The sequence below is a fragment of the Ammodytes marinus genome, assembly GCF_949987685.1.
Source record: "Ammodytes marinus genome assembly, chromosome: 13".
Classification (NCBI taxonomy): Eukaryota; Metazoa; Chordata; class Actinopteri; order Uranoscopiformes; family Ammodytidae; genus Ammodytes; species Ammodytes marinus.
This window is the reverse complement of record NC_137217.1, coordinates 27772596-27786678: the sequence shown is the minus strand read 5'-3', so window position 1 is coordinate 27786678 and position 14083 is coordinate 27772596. Positions and strand designations below refer to the sequence as shown.

Sequence of the window (14083 nt, the reverse complement as noted above, 5' to 3'; positions counted from 1 at the left end):
TGTATCATAATCAGACAATTTACAATATACAGTATAAACAAATCCTTCTGCAATAGCCTGCAGAATGGTGCTTAGAATAATTACGGAAAGTTTAGTTGATGTAAGTGCTTTAGAAGTTCAAGATTATGGCCATTAAAGATAGTTGTTTGGATAAATATACAGATGCAAACAGATAAGATTTAGTCAAATAAACACCTCAATGTACATGTTGGACCTTTTATTTATACTAGTATGAAAAAAAGACATGTTAAAGGAGAAAATAGCCAAATAAATCTAAATTGACCAGTGCTTGAAAACATTTTTTTTTTTGCCTGCCATGTCTTCACTATTGAGTTGACATTCCAGCTCAAAAAACACCAAATCAGTAGCAATCTACCAGCCAAAGAAATATAGTCATCTCCCCTCTGTCGTCTCCCAACAGTTCCGGTAAAAATCAACTTCCTGAGGGACGCCGTACCGCAGCACCACTGGTGTTTCCCCTTCGCTGTGGACGGCAACCCCGAACCGAGCATCACCTGGCTCTACGAGGGAACACCCATCCAAGAAAACAAATACATATACACCCAGCTCATCCCCGACTCTGGGGACGGCTCGGTCAAACACGGCTGTCTCATGCTCAACAAGCCCACGCACATCAACAACGGCCTTTACACCCTCATAGCGCAGAACAGACTGGGGAGGGATACCGCCACTGCCAATGGGACCTTTATGGACAATCCCTTCGACCCGTTGGATCCAGAGGGGATAATTCCAGGTGAGTTTACTGAAACTGCAGGATGCTTGTTCCGGGCAGTATTCCCCACCCCCACCCCCTCCCCATAACGAGATAATAGAGTGAGGCCATTAAGAAAAGCTGAAAGGGGATGTGAAATGTCTTGTGATTTCAACACAACTTGATTAATCTGTAACACTTTGCAATAAGGGCCACAATAAACTGGGTCGTTACAAAGCAATAAAAAAGGGGGAACACATAAGAAACGAGCTGATAAGTAGTTCCTGAGCGACTCTGGAATACGAGGACTATTTAGAAGGTAATTTATAAGTTGATGGAACATGTAATGATATGTTCTTACAGATTGGAGACAGGCTGTACATTCCTAGATTTGTATACGGAGTTGTATGGAACAGCAAATAGCACCAAACACACACTGATTTGTCCAAGTGTGTTGAATATTTATATTTTCAAAACATCACATAATGTGTGAACATAATATTTCGTGAATCAATTGGGCCCTGCACAGGTCTCAAAACACTCAATTTGTAGCAAACACGTTCAGTCTAATATAATCAAACCATAGGTCTAAATATCTCTGTATGTCACAGTTAGATGATATAGGGAGGGAGGGAGGGAAAGATGGATAGATAGACAGTGTGTAATATAGACTAAGTACAAAGGCTACAAATAAAACAGTATGAATTGAACAAAATAGAATGTATAAATAGAGACCAAGGATAGGATATCATCTTCATTTGAGTTATCAATTTGTATTTAATATACAATACGCTGTTCGGTGTTGTCGCTCAGAAATATACTCTACACAAATAGTGCAAGTCGCTATATATCACTATAGACTGCATGATTGAATTGTAACATTTGTACACAGGATGTCTAAAGTGTTTCTTGAGAATAATTTCCGATGCGTATTTCAGACAAAAGTGTTAATATGAAATCAGGACGTGCTCGGGAATGTTTGATTGGTCGCTAACGCTAACTAGGTCAGTTCACCTTGATGAGCACAGGTTGCATCTCTGGTTCTGTGTCATTTGTGTTCACGAATGTGTTTGTGTTCTCGTTCCCTACATACCAGTCCTTGATGACGCTCCCAGTAAGTCTTCCATTGCTTTTTATACTCTCCTAAAAATCTCCAAAAATTCCCCTAAAGTTTGTCCTTTTAATAAATCTCTTTCCTTCTCCTATAGTTCCTACAAACCGATCCAAAATGGACGTCACGGAGAAAGCGGAGAGTCGAGTGTTTGTGGTACGTATGCGTGGTCACTCATACAAACATGATGAACTTCAGTATTGTTATCGAGTGTGACTTCATGGCAGTGCGTCTTTGCTCTACACAGGTGTCCGTGGCTGTGGGCCTGGCTGTGTTCGCCTGCACTTTCCTGCTCATCATGATAATGGTCATTAACAAGTGTGGCCAGAATTCAAAGTTTGGGATTCACCGTAAGTTGATACATATAGTTTCATTTACTGCATGCTTTGATAAATCAAAAGTTTGACATTTTGGGGAAATTCGCTTATTCTCTTTTTTAAATCTGACTCTTATGTCTTACTCGTGATGTTAATCTGTTCTTTGAAGCCATCCTATCTTAGTATGAAAAGCAGCATCAGGCAGACCTTTTCACATCGGATCTCGATATGTAGTCGAAACATGAAATACTCAATTTACACTCTATTGGAAAAGTCTTCATCAAGTCAACTTTGAGGCAATGAGAGCTAAACCTGTGGAAACTCAAGATTTCATTTAAGAAAAAAAATTTAAAAAAACTTTCCGAGAAGGACATTATTTTCGAAAGTGACTTGTGTGATGTGACGTTCCATTGCGCTCATATAATTTGTATTTCAAACCTTTATCCATCTGTTACATTGCCATGCTGTGCTAGTGTTATACAAAAGGGACTCCCACCTGGTAAATTACATTGTTTCAGCCCAGAAATACAACCAGAAGACGACGTATATAGGCGAACTGGAGTGAGCTGTTATCAAAAGGTTGAGCCAAATTATTGTTTCAAATCTCCGATGTTTCTGTCAGGCTCTCTGAAGGTAATGCACAGCAGAGACTGACTAATATAGGGTCTCCACTGAGCTGTAAGTTTGCACACGGGCAGCCGCTGTGTCGACCGCGCTAAAGTGCCTTAATTACTGCACGAGAAAGGCGGCAGACACCTCCCTTGGCCACCGCCACGTGGTGAGGGGCCATTAAAGAGGATGGATGGATGGATGGATGGAAGAACAGCAAGACGTGATATAGCTCCGCTCGGACCACATACCCCCTAACCCACCCACACAATCTCAACCACGCACCCACACCCACCCACACACGCACACACACACACACACACACACATCTACCCTTCTCACTCTCAAAGTGCCTAAGTGGGCCTGATTACCTAAGTGGACCCTGCTCCCTCTTTCCTTTCCTCCATCGCTTCTGTGCGCTCTCTCTTTGTTGTTCCATTTTCTACCGTGTTGGACTCTGGGGGTTCTGTGGTTTGCCTTGCTGAGTGGAGCTTTTTACAATTTGGGCCCCACTTGTTCGCCTTCTAATACGCACTGTATTCAGGGGCAGCAAAGCGTTCAGTCCTTCCTATGTGGTCATTTTTTTTAGCCCGGCCGGGAGCCCTGATTGCCGCACGGTTGTTGTTGATGATGGTGATTATTAGGCGCTCGTCATCATCCGTCACCATGGTACCAACAGTCGGTAATGTCGATTCCTCGAATGAAGGGGGGAAAAATATGGGTTCTAAATTGCTTCTTTTGATGGCCTCTGCAATCATAAATAGTCTGAGGCTGATTAGGTGTTAGCTATCGCTGAGATTTGCTTGTTTGCATCTCCTTCCCCCCATGTCATTAGGATCATCAGTTTTGGGAGCCGAGGACGACCTGGCCGTGTCGCTACGTTTCATGAACTTTGGAACCAGCCCGCCTTCCTCAGACGAAGACTCCGGTCTGTCCAGCTTTGTGGAGAATCCACAGTACTTCTGTGGCATCATCAAGGAGAAAGACATGTGTGAGTTTCACTTCTGAATCCAAATATTCCTGCAGAAATTCAGTCTTATTTGATGGTATTATAATTGACGCAAAGCTCTTTCTAATGGAGAGTGTTTTGGTCACTGCTTGAAAAAAAAAAAAAAAAAAAAAAGTGCTGCGATGAACTTTTAAATATTTCTGAAACGGTCTCATTTTTCCTCTGATGAGCATTAATGTCATGTAACAGCAAACGAGACCAACAAAGCATGCTATTTTTATATAGCTTTTGTCATGGGTACGCCCAACCAGGAACAAGAGCTGGCGTGGTAAAAACACTACCGCTTTTGTCCAAAGGGGGTGCAAGACTAGACAGGAAACTGAAAGTTCCTCGGAGCACCTTTTAATTATGATTGATGTTTGTCAAATTTGAATGTCTAGTTGTTGTTTTTTCATCTGCTGATTTCATAAGGGACGACAAAGTTAACCTTATGAACTCAAATTAACTTTCAGGTGCTAATAAGATGTTTTCATGGCCAGGTGTCCAGCATATCAAGCGGAAGGACATTGTGCTGAAGTGGGAGCTGGGGGAGGGGGCGTTCGGCAAAGTCTACCTGGCAGAGTGTGCCAATCTCAGCCCGGACAGCGACAAGATGCTGGTGGCCATCAAGGTGAGTGAATATCCAACGTCACTTACTCTCCATTGTCTTAAAGGAACTTGCCAACATTAGTGTGGGTATTTCTCCCTCTAAACTTTCTCAGCATTAGTGAAACCCCGTCAGCTGTCCACTTGAATGTCAAAGCAGCAAAGTCAAAATGAGCCTATTGTTACAATTAGCCCTAGTATCACTATCATATATTTCCAATGCATTAAAACAAAGGAGAATAAATGCCTGAGAAATAAATACTTAAATAACAGTAGTCATTGAAGCTACTTGATGCCACACCAACAAGTGTAGGAGTAAGTACACTGCACTTATACTTAAATCGTCCCTATACTGAAATTACATCTTGCGGTTTCAGAGTGAGATCTTTGGTCGAGGACAGTCAGGTGGTTTTAATACACAGCTCATGTTACAATAGGTTAATGCAAACCACAGCGAATAAAAAAACAAAACAGACAATGATTCTGGCTCAGATTTATCATCCCATTAATCTGACATTTGCTTTTATTGCCACACATCATCACTCATACTGTAAAACACAAATCCTCCGTAACGCCATCTTTACTTTTTTATTTTCTATCACACACACACTTAGATTTTATTACACAGTTGGCTGCTTTTACCGCCGTTGATTTATGGTGTTTACTTTTACTTTAAGCCCAATCACTAACAGCATACTAATGTTAATGCACACACACACACACACACACACACCCTTTTGCTTGTGTGGTCACAGTGTCTAAAGGACGCCAATGAGTCCACCCGGCAGGACTTCCAGAGGGAGGCGGAGCTGCTGACTGTGCTCCAACACCAGCACATTGTCAGATTCTACGGCGTGTGTACGGACGGAGAGCCGCTGGCCATGGTGTTTGAATACATGAGGCACGGAGACCTCAACCGCTTTCTGAGGTGAGTGGTGGACACGTCCATGATGGCCTGTGGGTCACCAGTCCAATGGCCACAACTGCTGAACAAAATAACGATCCTAACAGTAGTTAGTTTTTTCACAGTATTTTGCTTATATATATGTCTAAGCCTATATAAGAGGTTTGCCTAATTGGCATCCAACATCCTTTATTAAAAGCTGCTGCTTTGTGAGCCACAGTGCTACCACCAGTCAAACCTCATGTCATGTGTGCTTACACACTGAACCCCCTCAGCTGACCCTGGTGGACTGTGTGGTTTCACAGTGTTTGAGTAGAAGATGTATGAAGAGGAGACATGCATGCATGAGGAAAGGGCTTGTACTTGAAGGCACAATTATTTTTGATGCCACTGAGTTTCCTCCATCCCTGTACTTAAAGGTCTTAAAAGACCTATTTGCAAGGAGCTTAGACTATTTGGGAACCTAGATGAATGACAAGTCATTTGAACATGTCTTGGTTTACAAATCAAAAATTAAAAGGTCATTTTCCCACTGTCACAGTGACTCAAACACTTCTTAAATTTAGCTATGATATAACAAAAATATATTATTATTTCTCCAACACTTACAATTAATATCCACCCGATGGCACAGGAAGTGATCAGTCAATCAGAAATATAAACTAGAATTCATCCAAGGCAAGGTGCAAATGCATCATATATATTATTTACATCTTGTCCTCACATTATAATGGCAAATGGAGTGAATTTCAAATGTGGCAGGATGCTATTTGAGTACTGATAGACACAGTAAATAAACAGAATCAGCACTTAAGCACAAATGGACAATTTACCTTGAAGCGCACGCTGAACTAATGTGATCCGACTCACGCAGAAGCACATGAGTTCATGATAAACACTTGACATGCTTTACAACGTGGTGACGGAAAAGCTTTAAAATATACCATTTCAAGCATTGAAATCGTAATGATAATAATGGCAATAATAATAAACAGAATGGAGGGAGCCGACGAAGTCCCTGAGGACTGAGAGAGTGTTGACCTATTAGAGCCCACTTTGCACCTGGGAAGCCATCTGACAACACTATTAGAGCAGACGCAGTGGATGCTGTGTGCCAGGTGTCCTCCACGGGAGACAGGCTGGGGATGAAAACACACAAACAGACAGTCGCACACAGACTTTGCCTGAGATATATGCTCACCAATGGATGGAAATCGCATTTCCAGCAGACAGAATGGCAGAAACGTCTGAGGGCCCCCACAATGCAGCTGCTTTCCCACCCTGCCACCTGCCTTTTAAACTAATAGTGATTTTATAGACAACTTCCTTTGTAAGGAGGGGACAAAGTGGAGAGGAGAGATATTAGGATGGATGGAGACACATCATCAGTGATTTGCTCATTTGGGCCGGAGTGAGACATAAGAGTGGGTGTTTATGATACACAAGAACAACCCAGAGTCAATGTGCTCTGCATCTCCGAATTGCATTATTGCAAATCAATGTCATTGTAGGCGTATTACAAGCCTTATGTTTTCTATTAACCATCAATGTTAAATGGCTTTATTATGGCGTGGTCACGCCGACCATGTCTGTAATGCTCTCAAGAGCTCATGTATGTCAGAAATATTCAATCTGCAGATTGCATGCTGAGGTCATTGTCCTTCAGGTCACCCAAGGTTGATGCCATTGTTACCAACATATTGGGAGCCCCGATTCCAATATGAACAGCCAATAGAAAGAGGGCAGAGCAGCAGAGGCCAGGACGCTGAGTTCTTTACAAATGGAAATATATAATATGTGTTCATACAGCCTCATTTACACTTCACAGTAGTCAGGAGTTCAGCTAACGGTGGACAAAATTAAACCAATTCCGTTTATATGATTATAATCCCGCAACCCTGAAAAACAAATTCCCGTCTCCGAATCAGAACACTATTCTGTCATCTACCAGCTCCGATAGGTGGAACTAGCATAACAAAAGGACCATTACAAAACACATCTGACCTAAAAAAGGAGTTTTAAATAAGCAACGAAATGACATATTCGTCCTCATCATTCTCATCCAGAATTCCCTGCACTAATGGGTTAATCATTTACTCTTTAATAATGCTTCAAGTCCAACCAGATTCGACATGAACATAAAAGACCCCTCACTCAGATATTCAGAAGCCGACTGCGCCTTGAACCAATTCATCTGAAAGGAAAATCACCAATGACCACCCTCACAGCAGTTTAGTGTGGGAAATTAAATGAAAGGGTTTACAATCAATACGTTTTTTATTTAGGATCTGTAAAAAACAAAACTTGAAAAAGAGCATTGATTAATAATAAACCGTTGATTTGTAAGCTTTTTGGCTTGTGACCCTCTTACAAATTAAAAGTGTGTATGTGGACCCTTTCTGTCATGTTTTGGATGAGACATTTTCTCTCTTCACTCGGGCTATTGATCCTTTCACAGATAGATGAAAGAAAAATGCAAAAAAATATTGAAATACTCATTTGTATAGCAGTTTTGTTTTGTACTTTTCTCTCACATGAATCATCACATAACCCCTCAGATTTATCTTCTGACCCTTATGAATAGCAGAACCGCTAGCTAAAGACTTACTGGACAAAACTACCCAACTGTATAGAAATGAGTTAAATCCAGCTATATATTTCAAACAGCTATAGTAAAATGCTGCTACTACATAAACCTAATCTAATATCACTGACAGCGACCATTTTTCTGAAGAACAATTATTTTTACTTTACATTACTTGAAGCACATTTTGCTGATGCTATTTTTTACATAAACCTGTGTTTTTAAGGGTTTAAAAAGGTATTAAATCATATGTACTTTGCTTCGGCATTGTCATAATACCATAATCAATCTTACATAGTCACATGTAGATACACAACCTCATTGCGAAGCATCTGCGGTCTCTCTTTCACTCGCTTCTTAAACAAATGCACACGCCGTCAGCGCTTTGTCGTAACAACACTACCGCTTTTTTCCAAAGGGGGCGCTAGAATCAACAAACTGAAAGCTCCACGCAACCACTTTAAGAAAGATTTTGGGATTGGGACTCTTAATTGTAATTAAGTATTCTGACAAGTTATTTCAATTAAATAAAGGATGGTCTAATTTTCCCCAAATATCCCATATGTCCCTGTCATGTCTCTAGTGAAGCAGGAATAGCACTAAGATGTACTGTCCCCATGTGTGTTACCTGTAGAGCTCATGGTCCAGACGCTCGTATCCTGGAGGAGACTAAGATGCCCCCGTTGGGTCAGCTCACTCTGCCTCAGATGCTGCAGATCGCGGCCCAGATCGCCTCTGGCATGGTCTACCTGGCATCACTGCACTTTGTCCATCGCGACCTGGCCACACGCAACTGTCTAGTGGGGGAAGGACTGGTGGTCAAGATTGGAGACTTTGGCATGTCCAGAGACATCTACAGCACTGATTACTATCGGGTAAGTAGCTGGAGAATGAAAAGAAAGGATTGCATTTTTTTTAGGTTTAAAAAAAAGGTACAGTATATAAAATAGGAGTTTTTTGGCTTCATTTAGTGTTGAAAGTTATAGATTGCAACGCTCCGTGTCCAGCCCTCCTCTACAATTACATTGCAATTCCCTTTACACACACTGCACCTTTACGTTCCGTCATGAAAACTGACTAGGGCGTTCTTTTTCTAGATCAGATCAGCCGATTTACCAATACCCTGAAGTTGGGAATAGTTTTGAATTTATGTGTCCACATTTGTGAGATTTCTGCTGCTACCCCAATGAATGAAAATTAGTTTGTGGAGCTCAAAGCCCTTAAAGAAAACACACAGGCAAACTCACCTTTCTGAAAACATGTCCTGGTTTCTCTGGAAAATGGCCCAATTGAATAATCTTCTATTTGCTTTTTGCTCATAGTGACAAGTTAGAAGCAACCCAGTGACCGGCAACACATTTTTGCTTTACTAAGGTGGTGTCGTGATAAATTTGACAAACCCTTTGAGAGGTGATATTTTGCTACAGAGTAAGGCAAGGCAAGGCAATTTTATTTATAAAGCATATTTCAGGCACAGGGCCACTCAAGGTGCTTCACAGGGTTAAAATCAAATAAAGAATACAAATACAAAAAATAAAAGGAACAAATTTAAAACATGGATAAAAATACAACATTTAAATAACATAATTAAAACATTTTACCAAAAAAATTACAGGATAAACAACTAATTTGATCCCTTAACCCCGTAACTGCTGAACTCCAAGTTTCATCTTTTTAGTGTTCAAGGAGTATCAGTCAAGATCAAATTTGACTTAGGTTTATTGTGTTATTGCAAGGCTGTCCAAAATTGAAAAAAAAAATGGTTACCAATTGGAGCCAGCGTTTACTCTCGGCCGCTCTTATAAGAGGACAGAGCCTTCCATTTTCATGTGTCGTTGTGGAGATATGGTTAGGTCCAGGATCATACCTTGAGTTGTATCTTTCAGTAACCATCAACTCTCACTGTGAGTGTTGAGCAATGCTGAAAACTAGACTCAATTCAAATTCCTTGAATGTTTATAATAAACCTCATTTAGATGCTGATCAGCTAGTTTGTAAAGGTAGTTGCCTTTTTTTCAAATTATAAATATTTCCTTTAGAAGTTGAAATTGTCCTTGATATTACAGACCAAGTAGCTGATTTTTGTGTCTGTGAGTTTATTTTTCCTTTTTTCACTTTGAAATATAACTCTCTGAATCAAAAAAAAAAAAAAAACTTGCATTGTCCCGATTGTCTGCCTCGCTTCGATTTCAAGCTGCCCCTCCAGGCGGGTCAAGGATGAACAGGAATAGAAATCTGTTTGAGATTAGCTCGTCTGCGTTACCAAAAAATGGTATTTCTGCATGATTCCAACCAACAAAGCAAAGATGGTAGACTATTATTCAGCTTAACACTTCCATTATGCAATAGGGATAATGTGTTTTACATTCCCTTTCATATAAAATGTTGCTGCTTTGTTCAGTAGAATGAGCAAACATTCATACCTTGGTCTACCCCCCCTCAGGTTGGTGGGCGTACCATGCTGCCAATCCGCTGGATGCCTCCTGAGAGCATCATGTACAGAAAGTTCACCACGGAGAGCGACATCTGGAGCTTTGGCGTGGTCCTCTGGGAGATCTTCACCTACGGCAAGCAGCCCTGGTACCAGCTGTCCAACAGTGAGGTGGGTTGAGGCTGAACATATGATGGCAAAATACTGTATAGCTTATACAATTTATTTTTGTCTTCATGCAGTTTAGTTGATGTTTTATCACCAAAGGAATCAGCCCCACAAACATGTCCTCTGATTGCGATATTTTTTTCACCAACTGGGGGCAACAGAAACTATTTTTCAATGTAACATTGACTTGACGTCACCGACCAATTTACCAGCAGCAGTTTTGGAAAAATATTGTTATTGACTTAAGAGTCTTGTTTCTGGCCACCTGGGGATTTTTGTCCAAAAGTCATTCTCTTCTCTATCTCTGTTTTGGGGCTCGACCAACCTTTTCGCTGCTAAATTTACATTGCTGGTATAAAAGTTATGATTACAGCCACTAAAAACCTATTCAAATGTTAAATTGTCTAGATTTTTAAAAACGTATACTAGCACAAGTTTCTAAATGTCAACCTGCAATAACTTGGCACTTTAAAATAACTTAAACTGATAACAAAACATTTTAGCAACATAGATAGCTCGGGGCTATATGCCTACTGAAGTTCCTCACCGCCCTGCAATCTTAAACTAATCAATGCATTCATAGTAATTAAGGGCGGTCCAGTCTAGCCTTAACAGCTCGAGCACCAAGAAGTGGGACTCCATTGTGACCACAGCGGTGCTATTACAGGCCGTAACCCTCTCTCATTTCAAGAGAAGGGTAGATCACTTTTCGCAGGCACTCGATTCTAATCTCATTGGCTCTCATTTTTGCCCAGGGCCAATGAGCTTTAACCTTGTTAGCCCTAAAGCGTCTCGGCCAATGAAGGACAGGTGAAATTACCGTGTTGCCTAAACACCGAAGAGGAATCATCCCCAAAATACTGCACCGACATGCCCTGGTGACTGGGGCCATTTTGGGTGGTCTTTATTACTTATTATGATGAGCCTCTTGTTGTTGAGCTGTGAGGTTGACTGACAGTAGAATTTAGGCTAGAAGTTGCCTAGCGCTGACAGGCCTCTTCTGTTCATTGCACCAGGCAGAGGTTAACAATGGGTGAGAAGATTGAGTCAGGAACCCCTTCAAATGGAGAGTGCGGCGACACCCTCCCTCTCATCCTCGACAGTGATTTATTCACTCTGCAGCCAGAGCATGTGAACCCAATCAGTCATCCTTACCATTAGTGTCGGAGCTGGGGGTTATTCATATTTTGGCAGCTCCTGATTAATTTAAACTTATTGGTTAAATCTGTAGGCACTAAGGTTGTTGTGTCGAAAAGCATCCGTTTATTAAACAATGTTTGTCCTTGGTGCGGCATCCTCTGATTCGAGTGATTTTAATACAATCTGTGAGAATGTCAGCTTAGGTTGTATTCGCTCTGGTTTAGATTTTTTTTAATTTTCTGTGCCACCTCAATACAATATGGGTGAATCAAATATTTTATGGCGTGCTTGGCATTGAATAAAGCATATTAAAAAAAAATGAGGGTTCTACAGTTAACTTCAACTTCTGCTGTTGCCAAATGTAAAGGGTAGGTTACCTGGGGGATAGTCTGAATAGCTTAGATAATTATGCGAGATGAATTGGTAGAAAAACATCTAGATACATCCAAGTTCTTTTGTTTATGAAATTAATTGGATTTAGAGCGAGAGAAATTTAAAATGGAGGGCTAAGTTATTGATCCAAAGGTTCAGCATCATCATCCGTCAGATGACACATTCCAAAAAAATACTTTGTTTTACCTACATTTCATCTTTTGCCATCATCAGCTCATTAGTACTAGTAGCCTACTTTGGCCATGTGGAAAAACAAGACAGAGATACCAAAGTAAAACAGAAAACACAGGGAAACATACCAAAACAAGACGATAAAAACAGATGGATCATAACAATGTTAGCCTTATCATTGAGAACAGCCTCAGGTCAGCTGCTATGGCTTCAGACTTGGTGTTGTTTAAAATCTCTAAAATCCAGTATAGATCAGTATTTTCCTGATATCAACAAATGTAGAACAAGTTAGATTTTTTATTTTTTTTTGCTGAAGTAACTTGAAATGATAATAAGTCAGTTTGCAGTGCATGGTTAAAGACAGGGGTCCCCAAACTACGGCTTTGGCCCGCGGCCCGCTTTTTATTGGCCCGCGGCCGATTTTAAAAAGATAATGTAATATGGCCCTTTGAATTTTTTATTTTTTATTTTATTTTTATTTATTTTTTGCATTTCTTAGTTAACCCACTAGTGCAGGGGTGTCAAACACTGATTGATTGGCCCGTGGCACATTTTAAAAATATAATGTAATATGATATACAAAGCAAAACTGATAACTGTACATAGCAGGCAACAGACAACTGTTTTTAAGTGGATGTCTTTTTGTAATTGAAAACAGATACACCACCATAACTCCTGTTAATTCCTGGATTTTTTCATTCCCACTCCCAAACAGGCCATTGAATGCATCACGCAGCAACGGGAACTGGAAAGGCCACGCACCTGTCCCAAGGAGGTGTACATGCTGATGCAGGGCTGCTGGCAGAGAGAGCCCCAGCAGAGGATGGTCATCAAGGACATCCACAGCCGTCTGCTAGGCCTGGTCAAGAACCCGCCCGTTTACCTGGATATCCTGGGTTAAAGAGGGGCCAAGTAACCAAGCAGGGACAGAAAGGTTTTTCCTTTAAAACCAAAAACAAATTAATTTTATTCCATTTCTCGAATCAGGGGTAATTACTTTAAACTGGTTCCTCTTGGTTTGAGGTTAGATGTATTTCTCAGTTGCCTTGACACCCAGGTCCACAGTGACCTTACCTCTTCAGTTCTCCTCATCCCCCCCCCCCTGTTTACTGCCCCGTCATTCTCTGGAAACCTGTCAGATGTTTACCAAAGTGTTCAATGTTTTTTATCTGAAGTGGGAATCAGCCTGATGGAGGGACGTGCATGGATATTGTTGAAGTAACTGTATATGGGCTTTACGTTGCTGCGAATGTGATATCAGATGATGGCTTGTCTGGCTCTGAAAATCTGAAGCTGTGGTATATTTTATAAGACTCTACCGCAAAAACACTTGTGCTGAAAAGGCAATTAGAAAATTCATCTGATGATTACAAGAGAGGGCACTTCGCATCATGGGTCAAGAGTTTAAACCAAATTCTCAGTCATTTGTACAGCGTGGGGATTTTGGGTAGGTTTTGATATGGGAGGTTGTTTGTTTCACTTCGTCTAACTGTATATAAGAAAATCAAAGTTGTACAATCAAACCCTTTCGAAAGCCTGTTTGTTTCTGATGTGTCAAATCCACCGTGTATCATATGAATATTTTTCAAGAGCAAGAACAAAAGGTCATATATTAGAAAGTGAAAAAGTGTGTGTTTACATTTAATGCTGCCTGTTGACCTGTCAAATATGAACAACAAAAATACTTCCAAAGAACAACAGTTTTGCCCCCCCCCCCCCGTGGCCTGCCTGCCTGCCTGTCAAGACTCAGAAGTGGGCTTTTTGTACAGATGAGCACTGTTTGTCATGCTACTGTAATGGCCTTTTGAAAAATCAAAGCACTGCGGTTGAAATTCAGTAAGGGGGCAAGATGGTGGGGAGGTGCCACTCTGTGATGGTTTCAGAGCTAACAGATGGATTCAAGTGAGCGGAAAAACTCCAGGAGACAGATGGCACTGAAACGGAGACTA

At 40.9% G+C, this 14083-nt stretch overlaps 1 protein-coding gene across 1 annotated transcript in view; it reads left to right on the top strand.

The window, feature by feature from the left end:
- The window catches only part of ntrk1 (neurotrophic tyrosine kinase, receptor, type 1), a gene marked incomplete at both ends in the record, with an annotated part of 31061 nt that extends 18026 nt beyond the window's left edge, over positions 1-13035 (top strand). Inside the window, 9 exons of the mRNA XM_080039070.1 lie at positions 422-754; positions 1921-1979; positions 2071-2173; positions 3585-3740; positions 4238-4368; positions 5099-5271; positions 8466-8706; positions 10275-10433; positions 12850-13035. Of these exons, the coding sequence (XP_079895196.1) occupies positions 422-754; positions 1921-1979; positions 2071-2173; positions 3585-3740; positions 4238-4368; positions 5099-5271; positions 8466-8706; positions 10275-10433; positions 12850-13035 (1541 nt within the window). The remainder of the gene's footprint in view (positions 1-421; positions 755-1920; positions 1980-2070; positions 2174-3584; positions 3741-4237; positions 4369-5098; positions 5272-8465; positions 8707-10274; positions 10434-12849) is intronic.
- Between the last annotated feature and the right edge of the window lie 1048 nt (positions 13036-14083).